Source organism: Artibeus jamaicensis, unplaced genomic scaffold, assembly GCF_021234435.1.
Source record: "Artibeus jamaicensis isolate MK-2021 breed Jamaican fruit bat unplaced genomic scaffold, CSHL_Jam_final contig_477, whole genome shotgun sequence".
NCBI lineage: Eukaryota > Metazoa > Chordata > Mammalia > Chiroptera > Phyllostomidae > Artibeus > Artibeus jamaicensis.
The window spans coordinates 7,908,959-7,923,826 of record NW_026521854.1 but is presented as its reverse complement, the minus strand read 5'-3'; the positions used below and the strand labels follow the sequence as shown (position 1 = coordinate 7,923,826).

Sequence of the window (14,868 nt, the reverse complement as noted above, 5' to 3'; positions counted from 1 at the left end):
AAAGTACAATTTCTGGTTTAAAATGTGCGTGTCCATCTCCACAGTCTTGCTGAGAATCAGTTGCTTTGTGGGCAAATACTAAAGTGAACATAGGAAAGGAGTTTTCGCGAATACAATGCTCCTCCAAACTGTTGCTTCCATCAGAGGCTTTGCAGGGCATTTTCACTTGAGAGAGACTTGGCTGGTCAGAGCTTCCCGCAAGCCCTGCGCTTGGAGGCGTGACTTCCCTAAGGTCTCCCAGCCTTGGAGGAACCGGGATGAGGATGTGTCAAAATCCTCATCTCCTTCTCTTTTTTTAAAAAATTTATTGATTTATCGAAAGAGGAAGGGGGAGAGAGAGAATGACTGAGAAACATCGATCTGTCGTTCTCTTACTGATGCATTCAGTGGTTGCTTCTCACTTGTGCCCTGACCAAGGATCAAACCCACAACCGTGGCATTTCGGGACGATGCTCTACCCAAACTGAGCTACCCCACCAGGGCCTCATCTTGCTCTCTTATGCTAAGTAGGACCATGTAACCCCTCGTGTAAACGGGGACACTTTTTTTAATTGTATTTTTTCCATTACCATGTATCCCACTTATCTGCCCTCCCCTATAGTCACCACACTGTTGTCCACGTCCATGTCCACGTCCATGTCCACGTCCTTTTTTTTTTGCTTGATCTCCCCACCCCCAGAGCTGTCAGCCTGCTCTCCATCTATGAGTCTGTCTCTATTTTGCTTGTTAGTTCAGTTTGTTCATTAGATTCCACATATGAGTGAAATCATATGGTATTTGTCTTTCTCTGACTGGCTTATTTCACTTAGCATAATGTTCTTCAGATCCGTCCATGCTGGGGGACACTTTTTGAGAGTAAAATGGAATGCTTTTAACAATCACTCCCAGACCATGGAATTAAACTGGACTGTCCCAGGACTATGGAAATCTACAGCCCCTCTAGCCGTAGCAAGAATTAATTTGTTAAATTCTAGAGACCTTTTAAAAACTGAGATATAAGTGACACATAACATATTAGTTTCATGTGTACAACTTATGATTCATTATATGTATATATTGCAAACTGATCACTACAATACATCTAGTTAATATCCATCACCACACAGTTACAATTACTTTTCATTCATTCATTCATTCTTTCTTTTTTGTTTGGTTTTTGGTTTTGGGGTTTTGGTTGCTCCTTTGTCTCGTTCTCGGTTTGTTTGGCTCACTTGAGGTATAACCGACATGTAACATTACATTAGTTTCAGGTGTATAACATAATGATTCGATATTTGTATATATTATAAAATATAATCACCATAAGAAGTCCAGCTAACACCTATTACCACACAAAGTCACAAAATATTTTTGCATGATGAGAAATTGTAAGATGTATCCTCCCGACAAGTTGCAAACACGTCGGACGCTGTGACCCAGGCCCTGCTGCATACCTGGGCGCCCACGACCACCTTGACCCTCTCACCTGCCCTCATCCCTCTGCTTTTGGCAATCGCCACTCTGTTGGCTGTGTCTACGAGTTTTGTGTTTTTTGAATTTCTTTTAATGTGTGTTTTAAAAGTCTGAAGACTGTTTACCTACCGTAACGTTCTAACTCACAGCAGAGCTGCCCTGTGTGCACGGTGACCACTCGCTGACTCGCCAGTCCCAGCGGGGGCAGCTCCGTTGTCTGCTGAGCTGGTTCCGGGTGAGGGCAGGGACTGGGGTGAGAAGAGACACAGAGTCCAAGGTGGCACCAAACAGCTCAACAACCAAGTAATGTTTTATTATCATGTTTTTAAAAAATCAGAATGAATAAAATTGCGCAATGAACAAAATATCAGCATTTTCAATAAAAATGGAATTTGACCCTTTTCTCTCACAGACTCGCCTCACTCTGCTCACCTTCATTCCAGCCCTGGTGACGCCAACACACAGGACAGTCTCTTAGGACGAAGGTCACTGTCCCACACAAGCACACACACCTGTGAACCACACACACCTGTGAACACTGATAACCGTTATTTAGTATCTTTTCATAGGCATCCCCAAGTTTCCTCATTAGCTCCCAAACCTCTTTTATAGCTGTTTCTTTCCAACTGGGACCCAATCGAGATGAGTTCATGCATTGTATTTGGCTGTTTTGTCTCTCTAGTCTCTGATATTCTAGGGCTGGCCTGAGCAAGCCACGGCCTGTGAGCCTGCATCTGTCTGGGAAATAAAGTTTTATCAAAACATGGCCACACGCATCATTTACATGTTGCCTGTGGCACCTTACATGCTACAATGACAGAGAACGTATGACCCAAAGCCAAAAATATTTGCCATCTGCCCCATTACAGAAAAGTGTGCCAGGCCTGGTCTGAAGGCTCAGTTAGATTCAGGGTAAACATTTTAAAAATAGACTATCTTTTATAGTACTTTTAGGATCACAGCAAAATTAATTGGAAGGTATAGAGATTTCCCATATGTCCCTGCCCCCATACATGCATAATTTCCTCCACCAGAGTGGTGCCTTTGTGACAATTGATGAACCTACACTGACACATCGACACATCATTGTCACAGGGTATACATTTTTTAAAGAGATTTTAGAACTGGCCTGCAACCCAGGCATGTGCCCTGACTGGGGATCGAACCAACCACCCTTTGTTTCGTGAGCCTGCGCTCAATCCACTGAGCTACACCAGCCTGCTCGGGGTATACTTTTTCAACAAGGCTACTTCATAGGAGTATTATTAGTTACCTATTGCTGTATAACAAATTACCACGAGCTTGGTATCTGAATATAACAGCCATTTATTATCTCATAGTTTCGAGGGATAGGAATCTGGGTGCCTGTGGCTGGGCTCTCTGTGCAGAGTGTCACAAGGTGCCAGCCAGGCTGGGAGCTCAGTGAGGGGCCCAGAGCCCTTTTCCACACTCATTCAGGTTATTGGCAGAATTGAGCTCCTCACAGGGCCTAGAGGCTGCCCCTTCCCCCAGGCAGTTCACTACAAGGCTGGCTCCTCCTTCAAGGCCAGCAAGATCCCATCTGTTTTTTGCTTCAAGACTCTGACCTCTAGACTGTCTCTTAAAGGGTGCTCCTGATGAGGTCAGGACCACCCAGAAGAGTCTCGCTTCTGAAGAACTCACCATCAACTCATTTGGTACCTTAAAGACACCTCCAAAATCTTCTTAGCTTTGTCATGTGACATCACCTAATCTCAGGAGTGACATGCACTGCACTCCCAGGTTGCACCCACGCTCCTCGGTGGGGGATCAGACAGGGTACACGCACCAGAGCTGAGAATCTCTGGGTCCATCTTGAAATTCTGCCACGACACTTGATTCTGGACTTTAGAAATTTTGGTCATTCAGTTTGCCATCTGGGGAGACAGATTGAAACAGGATCTTTTGATCTTGTCTTCTTAACTCCACCAAAAGACTATCCAACAAAAGAATCCTGCTTAAGAATCTCCCCTTAATGTTAAATTTAAAAAACAGTAAGGAAATTTGTGTTCCAAAGCCGGTCCATCTAAACTGTCAAGTCTAAGGTTTTCAATTTCATATATGTAGATAAAAACAGTAAAGGAAAAATTACCTTGGAAACTTTTTATGCCTTAAGAAAATGAGAATGACAAGATGTATGTGTACCACTGTCCACATTCTGACACAGGCACATAGACATATGAGTTCTGGAATAGCATGGGAGACAGGAAATATTATGTGACCATCATGAGAAAATACCTCCTGCCACCCAGGAACTTAACCCAGCCCAGCAGGGGTTGAGGAAGGCTTCTTGGAGGAGGTTGCATTCTAGCTGAGTTCTGAAGGATGCATTCGCACATACACACACGTGAATTGGTCTGTGGTTGCCTGTTCTCCAAATGAGTGAGGGCTTCCTCTGATCATATGAAATCTATGAAAAGAATGGAAAACCAAAAGTGATCCTTAAAATTTGAATAGAATCACACTCCTTGGAGGCAATGGGTATTGTATGAGGACTCTGTCGGCGTGTCAGAAGCATACATATGCTGTTAGTTCTCCGGAACAGCGACTAATAAGTTGTCAGGCACGGGTGTGAAAAGGACATCTGGTGGCCTCAATCTGCCTTAGCTGCGTGTTCCTACAGGAGTGCGCTAAAGTTGTGCAGAGTTCTTTTCTGGGCTGGGGGCCATGTTTCCAGCACCCTCCCCGCGACTTCTACCCAGCACCATATTCGCTCTGTTTTATCTTCTAAGTATCACTCCTGTTCCCCCACCCCCACAACCTCCATGGCCCCCATCCTGGGCTAAGCCACCATCATCCTTTGCCTAAAGGATGAAACAGCCTCCCTGCACTCACCTCTGCATCCCCTCCAATCGCTTCCCTGCAGAGCAGCCAGAGAGGTGTGCTTCCAAATTCAAAGCTGCTCAAGCACCTCCTTGCATAAAATCCATGTGCAATTTCCACCAGCATGAAATGCCAAGACCAAAATTCCTAACTCATCCCACCAGCTGCCATATGAGGGAGCTCGGCTGCTTAAAGAGGCCACCTGTAAGTACTCCTGACAGCAGCCGCAACATCAGTATCACCCTACAGCCAGCAGCAACTGACAGGTGGGTAAACCTTTAGAGGATTACAGCTTCAGCCTTTCAGCTACCCACCTGACACCAAGGGGCCACGGAAGAGCTATTTCTGCCAAGCCTGCCCAAACAGCATATTGGAAAACAAAGTAAATTTTGTTGTCAATCAAAGTCTCTAACTCTTGGGGTGGTTTGTTAAACAGGCACAGTAACTGGAACATAGTAACTGTTACATTTGTACCTTTTTTTGAAACTTGACATTTGTTTGGGTGTGTAATTATTTGATTCCTAGTCTTCTCGAAAAGCTAAAAGCTCTAGAAGGGCAAAAGCCTTGTCAGTTTTGTTCACTATTCCATTCCTGACACCTAGCACAGTGGCTGGTAAATGTATTCTCAGCTTCCCAACACCTGTTCATGTAGAATAAGAGATGTCATTTGGTGATTGATTATATGCTCATTCATTTCATAAATGCTCACTGATGTGGCTCTGTGTCAGGAAATTGTGATGAAGCAGGGCAGAGGAGGGGTCAGTTTGGTTGTGTTTTGAAGGACACATAGGTGTTTTCTGGGTAATGAAGAGATGGAACAGAGCTTCTGGCAAAGGAAATGGAAGGTGCCAGTGCATGTGGCCAGGAAGCAGCCAGGCTAGTCAGGAATTGGCAGGAGGTTCTACACAGATAGAGAGTGGGTAGAAAATTCTGCAAGAAAACGTTCGTAAGGGCCAGGTTCTGATGACCGTCAATGCTGCGTGTAGATGCTCAGATTTTTAACTCACAAAAAGAAAGAAAGAAAGAAAACAAAACAAAACAAAACAAAAAAACAACGGAAGACTTTGGAGGTTTGGAAGCAGCTGTGGAATGATCCCAGTTCTTGATAGCACCAGGATGGGGAAAACTGGTTACATGGCTACTGAACTGGCCCAGTGGGGAAGTGATGAGGTCAGGACTAGGGAAGTGAAGATGGGAGGAGAGGGACAAAAAGGCACCACATAGGGCCCAGTGTTAGGCTGCTGTGCTACATTGTCACATCAGCCCTAGAAAGCAGGGTTCCACCAACATTTTTTTAGTAAATATAATAGCCTCTGTAGACCTTAGGATCTGTCTCACCAACTCACCCTGCTGTTGTGGCACAAAAGCAGCCAGAGATAATGGGTAAAGGGTGGGCATGCACGTATTCCAGTAAAACTTTATTTTACAGAAATAAAAATTTGAATTTCATAATTTTCACGTGTCACGAAAGTCTTCCCTTTTGGACATTTTCCAACTTTTACAAAGTGTAAAAACCTTCTGAACTTGCGTGTGAAACCGGGCAAAAGCAGGCGGCAGGCCTTGGTTTACCTACCAGTGCTATAAACACTATTACTTAGTACTGTGTATCAGTTTTAGGGGTAAGCGTTAAGACAGCAAAGCCTGCAAGGAACCCCGCCCCTCTGACATCATCAGGCCGCGCCCCCAGGGCGGAGCCGGCGCATGCGCGTCCTGCCCGCGGGCGGGGGCGGGGCGGACTGGGGTTCCGACTTCCAACATGGCGCACGCTGGCGGCGGAGGCGGCCCCGCGGGCCGGGGGCTGAGCGGCGCCCGTTGGGGTCGCTCGGGTTCCGCGGGCCACGAGAAGCTGCCAGTGCATGTGAGTGGCGCCCCAGCCCTCCCTTGGAGACCCCGTCATCTGGCCCCCACATACCTGCGCCCCCAGCCCGTGCCCCGCCCGGCCCCACCTCTTGGCTCTCCGTGGGGCTCGGAACCCGAGACCACCGACCTCTCACCTCAGGCCCCTCGGATGCCGGCCCGGTCCCGTCCTCGCCAGAGACCCCCAACCCCAGTTCCCTCCGCTGACCGGGCTCATCGGGATCTTACCCCTCCCCCTCCCTGTAGGTGGAGGACGCCCTCACCTACCTGGACCAGGTGAAAATCCGCTTTGGCAGCGACCCTGCCACTTACAACGGCTTCCTGGAGATTATGAAGGAATTCAAAAGCCAGAGGTACCCGTGGGGGGGCCCTCTTCACCCCGGGGGACTGCCATCGGGCTGAGCGACGTGGGAGCCCCCAGCTGGGTGACCTTGCACAGGTCGTCGAACCTCTGGGATCCTCGGTGCCTTCCTCTAAAAAACGGGAGTGTAGAGCCCCCTCTTTGTGGAGCTTATGGGAATTCCTGGAAGGAGGGCAGGTGTAGGGGTGAGGCGAGTGAGGCAAGTCAGAACAGCAAAGTCTTTCTTCAAAATTTTGATTTTTAAATGAAAATTTTTTTATCCAAGACTCTTTAAAATTAATTTTTAAAGCACTGCATTAAAATGTTATTACTCTTGATTGTTGAATGTCTTGGCGACCTCTCTCCCTTAACTCTTGTCCCCAAGGTGAGTTCCTCACTCACCTTGCCCTAATTCCAGGCCTCCTAGGAAGTTATGCCCACAAAATCCTTGGTAAGGAATCTGCTATTTTAGAAGGCATTTAAAACATATTGGTTGTTTTTTCAGGTATAGAATCGAGGGTTAGACATCCATAGAGGACTCATTCCCTTGTGTGAGAGGAGGCTCACTGAGGCCTATTGGACAGAGTCAGGACTAGAACTTGGGTCCTCTGCCACTTAGATCCTTGACTGTTACATCCCCACCCTGCTGCTTCTCCTTCTGAGGAAGTACGACAGGACTGACCTGGTTTCTTTCCACAAGCACTACGCTGAGGCCTTGGCCTTGACTGCACCCATGGTGGAGACCCCATCCCTCCCCTGGAATTCTTAAGCAGTTCTCTGCTTATAGGGCCTTTAGTATTTATGCATTGTAATCAGTTGCTGGGATCAACTCCTATGTCATTGTTGATCCCTAATTCATATCAAATAAAGGAATTTATCTCACCTTATCATTTAGAGGACTTTGACCTCCTGCCACGTCTTGGGGTCCAAGACTTGCAGTTGCTCTCCTGATAGCCTTAGCACTGAGTACATGTGTTTGGAGTGTTTGGGGGAGTTGTGCCATGTGACCATTCTGTGGTGCTCACCAGGAGCACGGTGAGCTCAGCCTGGCTGCTCTGGAAGTAGATCACTGTTAGTGGAATCACCCCAGTCACATTTTCAGGTGCTTTGTTGTCAGTGAAAAGCCGGTTACGTGGCACTGTCACAGGAGTCTAGAATAGATTTCACCTTGAATTTGTGAAGATGCTTTTGCCCACTAACGTTCTTTATTCCAGCATCGATACTCCTGGAGTCATCCGACGAGTCTCACAGCTCTTCCATGAACACCCTGACCTCATCGTTGGATTCAACGCTTTCCTTCCCCTTGGCTACAGAATCGACATTCCCAAGAATGGCAAGTTAAACATACAATCGCCTCTCTCCAGCCAGGTATGCTGCTGCAGTGGTTTGTGTTATCTTGGCCTTAACACAGTCCACACTGGTTCTCAGGCACTCGGGTCAGACAGTATGTCTCGAATATTGCATTGCTGGAGAGCCAGTGACAATTTGGTCTTTCCTAGATGTGCTACTCTCTGCTAGCACAAATGAAAATAGATCGAAATACCTATACAGGCAGCCTCTGCTTCCCAAATCGACCCATTGGGAGGATTTAAATCAGGAGTGGATGTGTGTATGTGCATGTGAGGAAGGCATTCTCCTGACACAGTTTATGTCCAGTCAAAATAACCGCATCCCGAGTAACTAGGGTCTTGGCCTGAGGCCTTACTTCCCTGTGAGTGCACTAGGCAGGTGAGCTGGTACTCAAACATGTGGTCGCTCTGACCACCCTTGATGCCACCCACAAAATGAAGACCTTGGGATGTGGGTATGATTGGCCATTTTTATAATTGCTTGCAGGGTCATTAGCTCAGCTCAGGCTTGTGGCTTTGGTCTCTTCTCTCTTGGTGACAACTTGCTGCCTCCTCTATCTGCAGTGCAGAGGCCTCTTTGAGCTTTACTTTTATAGGCTTATTATTGTTTTTCTCTACCCTGGCCCTGTTACCATTTAAAATGTGGTGTTTTGCTGAAGGCAGTGGATGTCTAGGGCGTTGGAAGGTGTTTAGTAGTGTCCCTGACTCAACCCGCTAGGCCTTCACCAGACATTGTCACGTATCTTCTGGGAGTAGAATCGCCCCCAATGAGAACCGCTAGTCTGAGCAAACCCACTCTTTCAACCTCCTCCATCTCTGCTGCAGGGGTTTTAGGGGGGAAGGTAAAAATATTCAGGAAGCATTTTGTAGGTTTCTCCTCTGAAGAAAGAGTGTCCTCTCCAATGAGGGTGTCAGGTTGGGAAGGAAAACAGTGAGAGAGACCTACACAAGGCAAGCTCCACGTCTAGTGTGATGTTTTATTAAAGCCATGGGGTGCATCTGAGTTTTAAAAAGGAACTTGGAAGCCTGTGGCTGCTGAATTCCAAAGAGCTTCCATTTTATGTTTCTGAATGAAGCCCCAGGATCCAGACAGGGGGCTTGTGCCTCCAGACCATAATAAAAGCCTTGGCAGGATTAACCTTTGAAACAGTGACAGCTGGGGGAGGAAGCCAAGCTCATTGTCAGCAGAGTGCACTGAGTGCTTAGGGAGTCTGAAGCACCCTGTGAACTCAGGGTATCATTCCCACCACTTGCTACGAAAGAGCAAGAATCGTGCTTCCTGTGTGGACATGGCCTGTCTCAGTCCCTGGCCGTGGGAGTCACTGCTCTGGGCCAGGTCTCCATGGGAACTGCCTCTGCTGTTCTACACTCTCCCGGGAGGGTTCCGGTAGAGATAACAGACCGGACCAGTCTGGTCTTCCCTGGCTGGCCGAGGTGAGGAAGGCCCATTAACTTGAGGAAAGGTGGGAGAGAACTTAGTGTAACAGCCACTCAGCAGGGCTTCTCGTCTTTCTGCTTCCAAAAGAAGCCATATCCAGGTTCCGCCCCCAAGCTGGAGAGTGTGTTCAGGAACACCAGGCTGCTCTGCTCCGTCAGTGCTGAGGCCCAGCAGGGTTTCCAGCCGGCTTCTCAGCAGCCCTCAGTGTCAGGCACAAACAGGGTGTCTTCGCTGCTTCCCAGCGTCCCTCGAGAGGACATGGCAGCTGGACATCCTCACAGAGCTCCTTGTATGCCAGTGCTCTGGTGATGCTTTTTTAAAAATCGGTCTGTCTAGCCTCCCTGTTTGGAGTTCAGCTTGGTTCTTTTTGTTTTTCACCGCGCTGTGAATCCTGTCAACTGCAGACAAGGAGGGAGTAGCTCCTAGATGCTGAGGAAGAGAAGTAAGGGCGTCCTGGCCTGTGGGGAGCCCTTCACACAAGGTTTCCCAGTCTTGGCACCATTGCCATTGGGGCTGGATTGTTCTTTCTCGTGGGGCCTCCTTTGCACTCACTGCAAGGCACTGAATAGCACCTCTGCTCCGCCCACCTGATACCAGTAGCACTTTCTCCTCCAGTGAGACAACTTGGAAATGGCGCCAGACGTTCCCTGTGGGGCAGAATCGACCCAGCCGGAGAACACCATTTTAAAGGGGAAGATTGACAGACATGTGCCATGACAAGGGGAGCGTGGCCAAAAGGAGGGCCAGAGGACCATGAGCGGAAGAACGTCCCCTTACTGGGGTCACAGCTTCCGTAGTTGGTACCATTTTGGATCTTGTCTGGGTCTTGTTACGTCACCTATGCAGAGAGAACCCCATTGTCACCCTGTGTGTCACTCTCACACCACACCTTTTTTTTGGTAGCAAAGTCAGAAAATAAACAATCTGCTGTTTCTTACAGATTTGCCTTCCTGGAAAACCCAGGAGTCCTCCAGGTCAGGCAAGACCCTCATCTGCCTTGGCCCTGACTGTGTTCCCCCTTCAGCATGTGTTGTCAGGCATGTGTGGGCAGGGGGAGACACTGGATGTCGGTGGGTCCCCTCAAGGGCAGACCCTGCCTTCTGGGAGCTCACCTTTTTGTGCTTGCCTGGGGCAGCAGCCAGCTTGGGCAGGAATAAAAAGACCAACCTTTAGTGTAGCTTGTGAGATAAATGGCCCCATTGGGTTTGAAGGGAGGCCTGCTATCCATGCTGTGAGTAGGGTGGTCTGGAGGTTCAGTCAGTTCCTGGTAGGTTGTCTCTGCCCAGGTCACCCACAGAGTGAGTGCAGACCGTCTCCTGTATGTCAGGCCCTAGGGTTTACTGGAAGTCCCAGCTCCTGGGGTGCCCGCACAGACAAAGTGGGAAATCCTGAGATACAGACGGACAGATGTGAAACGTGTGACGGAATTCAGCACTGCAAGCAAAAGGTGGCCGGGGCAGGGCTTGAGGACGGCAGCGGGAGCCATGCATGGGGTGGGGGAGCGGGTGTCTTCCTGGTAGTGGGGTAGAGGCCTGAGGCAGGAATGAGGGAGGGTGTTTGAGAAACAGCCAGGAAGCCAGTGGGGCAGGGACACGAAGTGTAGAGTGGGATAGACAGCCAGGAGCGTCGGAAGTTGGTGGACAGTTCTGGAAAAGCCACTTTGGCTTCTATGCCAGCCATGGACTGAGGTTGCAGAGGAACCTGACAGTGGGAGAAGCCAGACAGTGGGAGAAGGGAAGGAAAGAAACGTGGACTGCTTGCCTCTTGCGCACAGCCTGATTTGGAATCAAGCTGGTGACCTTTTGGTTCGCAGGCTGATAGTCCACTGAGCCACACCAGCCAGGGCCTGTATAACCTTTTGTGTCTGTCTTCCTTTACTCAGCATGGTGTTTTCAAGGTTCATTAATGTTATGTTAGAGTGTCCACAAATCAGAGCTTCATTTCTTTTTATGGCTGAATAATACGCCCCCGTACGGATGAACCACGTTTAGTTCATCCGTTCCTCAGCTGGCGGACACTTTGGTTGGTTGTTTCTGTCTATTGGTGATTTTGACTAGTGAGTGCCACTGTGAGCATGAGTGTTGGAAGATTTGAACACCTGTTTTCAGTTTTTTGGGGATGATACCTGGGAGCAGAATCACTAGGTCACATGGTAACTGTGTCTGACTTACTAAAGAAACACCAGACTGTTCACTGTAGTGCTGCACCATTTAGTAGAACCCTGGTCTCTGGGGGTGGTTCTCTGTCTTGTCACAGTGACTCGCTCTAGGGGGTTGGAAGGCGCATGTGGTGCTTGAAAATGCCCCCTCAGAAGTGGTGGGGAGCTTCCAGTGAGTGCACAGCCTCCTCTGAAGCAAACCCTGGCCCCAAGGGTCCCTGTCCCTACTCCTTCCCTGCTATCTTCCACTGCGAGGCAATCAGCAAGAGCACCCCAGAGTGTTCTAGAAGGAATTCCACTGCCCCGGAGATGTGACATTTAGAACTGTGACTGCTCTGGGTCTGTCATGTCTCTGATGTCCTCGGCTCACACTTTCTAGAGTTACCTGTACACCCACTGCCATGGGCTGAGTTGTGTCTTATCCCCCCACCCCAGACTCTTAACCTTCAAGTCCCGACCCTCAGTGCATTAGAATGTGACTATATTTGGAGATGGGGTTCTTACAGAGGTACGTGAGGTAAATTAAGGCCTTGTGGTGACTGCTCATGCAGTCTGGTGTCCTGAGGAAATTTGGGCCCACAGAGAAACCCAAATGTGCACACACGGGGACAGCCATGAGAGGACACCATGAGAAGGCAGCCATCTGCAAGCCAGGGGCCTAAGGAGAAACCAGCTTCCTGAACTGTGAGGAATAAGTTTCTGTTCCCATGGCATTTTGTTACGGCAGCCTAAGCAGATGAGGACGCCCACCCAGATGACGGCCGGTGTGCCTTGTAGTCCCTGTCCTGCCAGAGCCCTGTGGGCGGCACAGGTCAGGTGCTGGGCGCCTGGGCGTTGGGGAAGGTTGTTCCTTCACTGTTCATCGTTCCCCAGCAGCGGAGGAAGCTGCTCTGTTCCAGGTGCTGCGGATGTAGCCGTGAACAAAGCAGAACCTCTGTCCCCGTGGTGGTTGCCATCTGGTCAGAGTGGACAGACAACAAAATAAGTGCAGCCTGTTACAGTATATGTAGGAGAAAAATGCAAGAAAGAGGCTCAGAGCACTGGGAGACAGGGTCATTTTAGTTTGGCATAGGATGGTTCTGGAAAACTGCTTGAGAAACAGCCCCTGCTTGCTGGAGATCTGCAGGATGCCCAAGGTCGCTCCTGATGGCCCAGCTGCTGTCAGAGGCAGGTGGAGGCTGTCATCAGAACCATGTGCAAAATTCCAGTTTAGAAACAGAAGTATCACCTTGGGGGGTTAAGGAGGCAGGGGGCATGTCCCAGCAAGAATTAGGATTCTGAGTGCAGAGGGCAGAGATGTGTGTATCTGTTTTTTCATCTGGATTGATGGAAAAAGCACACAAACGAAGGGCATGCTCGAAGACTGGGCAAGGCCCGCTCTTCTCTCAGGTGACTTGCCTGAGGCTTAGCACCAGAAGTCCCACAGTCTAGGCAGCCTGGACAGTGAGCCTCTCACACCTCCAAGCCCCTGGTGAGAGCAGGTGCTTCTGCGGTTGAAAACAGTCTTGCTGAAATGGGATGGCAAAAAGTGTGGGAAGTCTTGTTTTACAAAGAGGCCGAAACTCCTCTCCAAAAAGGATTAAACAGTTCACGTTTTGTACATTTCTCACAAATGCTAATTTTTCAAATTGCAGAGTGTCTCTCAACCCTTTGTGTGGTCCGAACTGGTTGGGAAGAATCAGGTGGCGGTGAGCATGTGAGACTTGCCCAGGAGGAGCGGTCTGCGTGTTCTGCACCCCTCCCTCCAGACCCCCAGAGGGAACCTTTTCCTGCGTCTCTTTAGAACACTTGGCTCTGCCGGGTTTGCCTGTTGCACAGACAGTGGCTTGGTGTGGCATTTTTCACACTCTGTCCTGGTGTCTGCCTGCCGGTAACTCATTGTCATGTTGTTGTCAGGAGAATTCGCACAACCACAGCGACTGTGCTGAGAATTTCAAACAACAGCTGCTGTACAAGGAGGACAAGCCCCAGGTGCCCCTGGAGTCAGATTCTGTGGAGTTCAACAACGCCATCAGCTACGTGAACAAGATTAAGACCCGCTTCCTGGACCACCCTGAGATCTACAGGTCATTCCTAGAGATACTGCATACATACCAGGTAGGAGGCCTCTGGTCTCACTTTTCCGTGGCTGCGCCTGGCACCATCCCGTGTCGGGTGCATTGGAAAGGTTTGTTTTCTTGTCTGGATTACGGAATTCTGTAAAAATCTGATTTTTTTTACCCTGGTAAAATACAGATAACATAAAACTGAGCATTTTAACCATTTTAAGTGTTGGTTCAGTGGCAGTAAGTACATTCACACTGTTGCACAGCCGCCGCCACCATCCATCTGCAAAACGCTTTTCATCTTGTAAAACTGATGATCTGTCCCTATTACACACTAACACCCCCTCCCCCAGCACCCACCATTCTACTCTCTGTCTCTGTGAATTTGTCGACTCCTCTAAGGACCTCACGAAAGCGGGACCCTGCAGTGTTTTTCCTTTTGTGACTGGCTTATTTCACTCAGCACCTGTCATAGCAGGTGTCAGAAGTTTCTTTTTAAGGCTAAGTACTATTCCACGGTGTGGACAGACCACACTCTATCCAGTCATCTGCTGAGGGACGTTTGGGCTGCTTCGAACATGGGTGTACAAATACCTGTTGGAGTTCTGTGTAGTTTTTACTTTAATTTACTCCTTGGGGCAGCTGTGCATTCAAGGAAATGTACATCAGAGGGATTTAAAAAGAACCTGAGGGGATACTCTTTTAATTAAAAGATTACTTCGTTATTGTTTAGACCACACAGCTTCCTTCGTTTCTGCTGATTACAGCTGGGCCCCGTGCAGGTGCTGGAGCGACAGAGATGAGTGCTTGCTGCTGCCCAGGAGTTCAGTCCAGAGGTGGGAGACACTTAGAGATGCTTGGGGTGAGAATGAAGGAAACTGCAAAGAGGGATGTCAGGATTAACAGTTGCCCGCTGTGTAGGGGTCGGATAGAAGGTATTCAGGTTAAATCTTGACAAATGGGTCAGAACCATCAGGTGCACAAGTACAGGTAAAGGGTGGGCTGTTGGTGTTGGGGACAGCCTGTGCAAAGGCCCAGGGGTCAGAAGGGGACATGACAGGATGTGCAGGCAGGCCAGTGCTGGGGGACATCTCTCTGTCCAGGAGAGAAGGAGTTTGGACATCATCCTGTTCCAGACATGAGGTTTCCTTTTATTTTTCTAAGCAGTGTAACTGAACTTTTAGAAATGAAATCTTCTGCACAACCTTGATAAGCGAAGTAAAGAAGTGGGATTCCCTTTAGCCATAAGTGTAGGGTAAGATTGATGGGGTTTGCTTCCTGTAAACCCAGGGGAGCTGTTGTGACACAGCAGACTTTTGCCATCAGTGGTGCTGGCGGTGTGCATGGCCCCATCAGAGTCATGTCTAGACTACCTAGTGCCTGTGCTA

At 48.8% G+C, this 14,868-nt stretch overlaps 1 protein-coding gene across 2 annotated transcripts in view; it reads left to right on the top strand.

Annotated features, from left to right (window-relative positions):
* The first annotated feature begins 6,036 nt into the window (after positions 1 to 6,036).
* SIN3B (SIN3 transcription regulator family member B) overlaps positions 6,037 to 14,868 on the top strand; it is a 34,525-nt gene continuing 25,693 nt past the window's right edge. The window contains exons 1-4 of one of the 2 annotated variants that reach the window (XM_037141945.2): positions 6,037 to 6,151; positions 6,397 to 6,503; positions 7,705 to 7,858; positions 13,332 to 13,532. In XM_037141945.2, the coding sequence (XP_036997840.2) occupies positions 6,050 to 6,151; positions 6,397 to 6,503; positions 7,705 to 7,858; positions 13,332 to 13,532 (564 nt within the window). In that variant the 5' untranslated portion in view covers positions 6,037 to 6,049. Of the gene's footprint in view, positions 6,152 to 6,396; positions 6,504 to 7,704; positions 7,859 to 13,331; positions 13,533 to 14,243; positions 14,317 to 14,868 lie in introns of those variants that run through there. The other variant, XM_037141946.2, reaches the window with a different exon arrangement.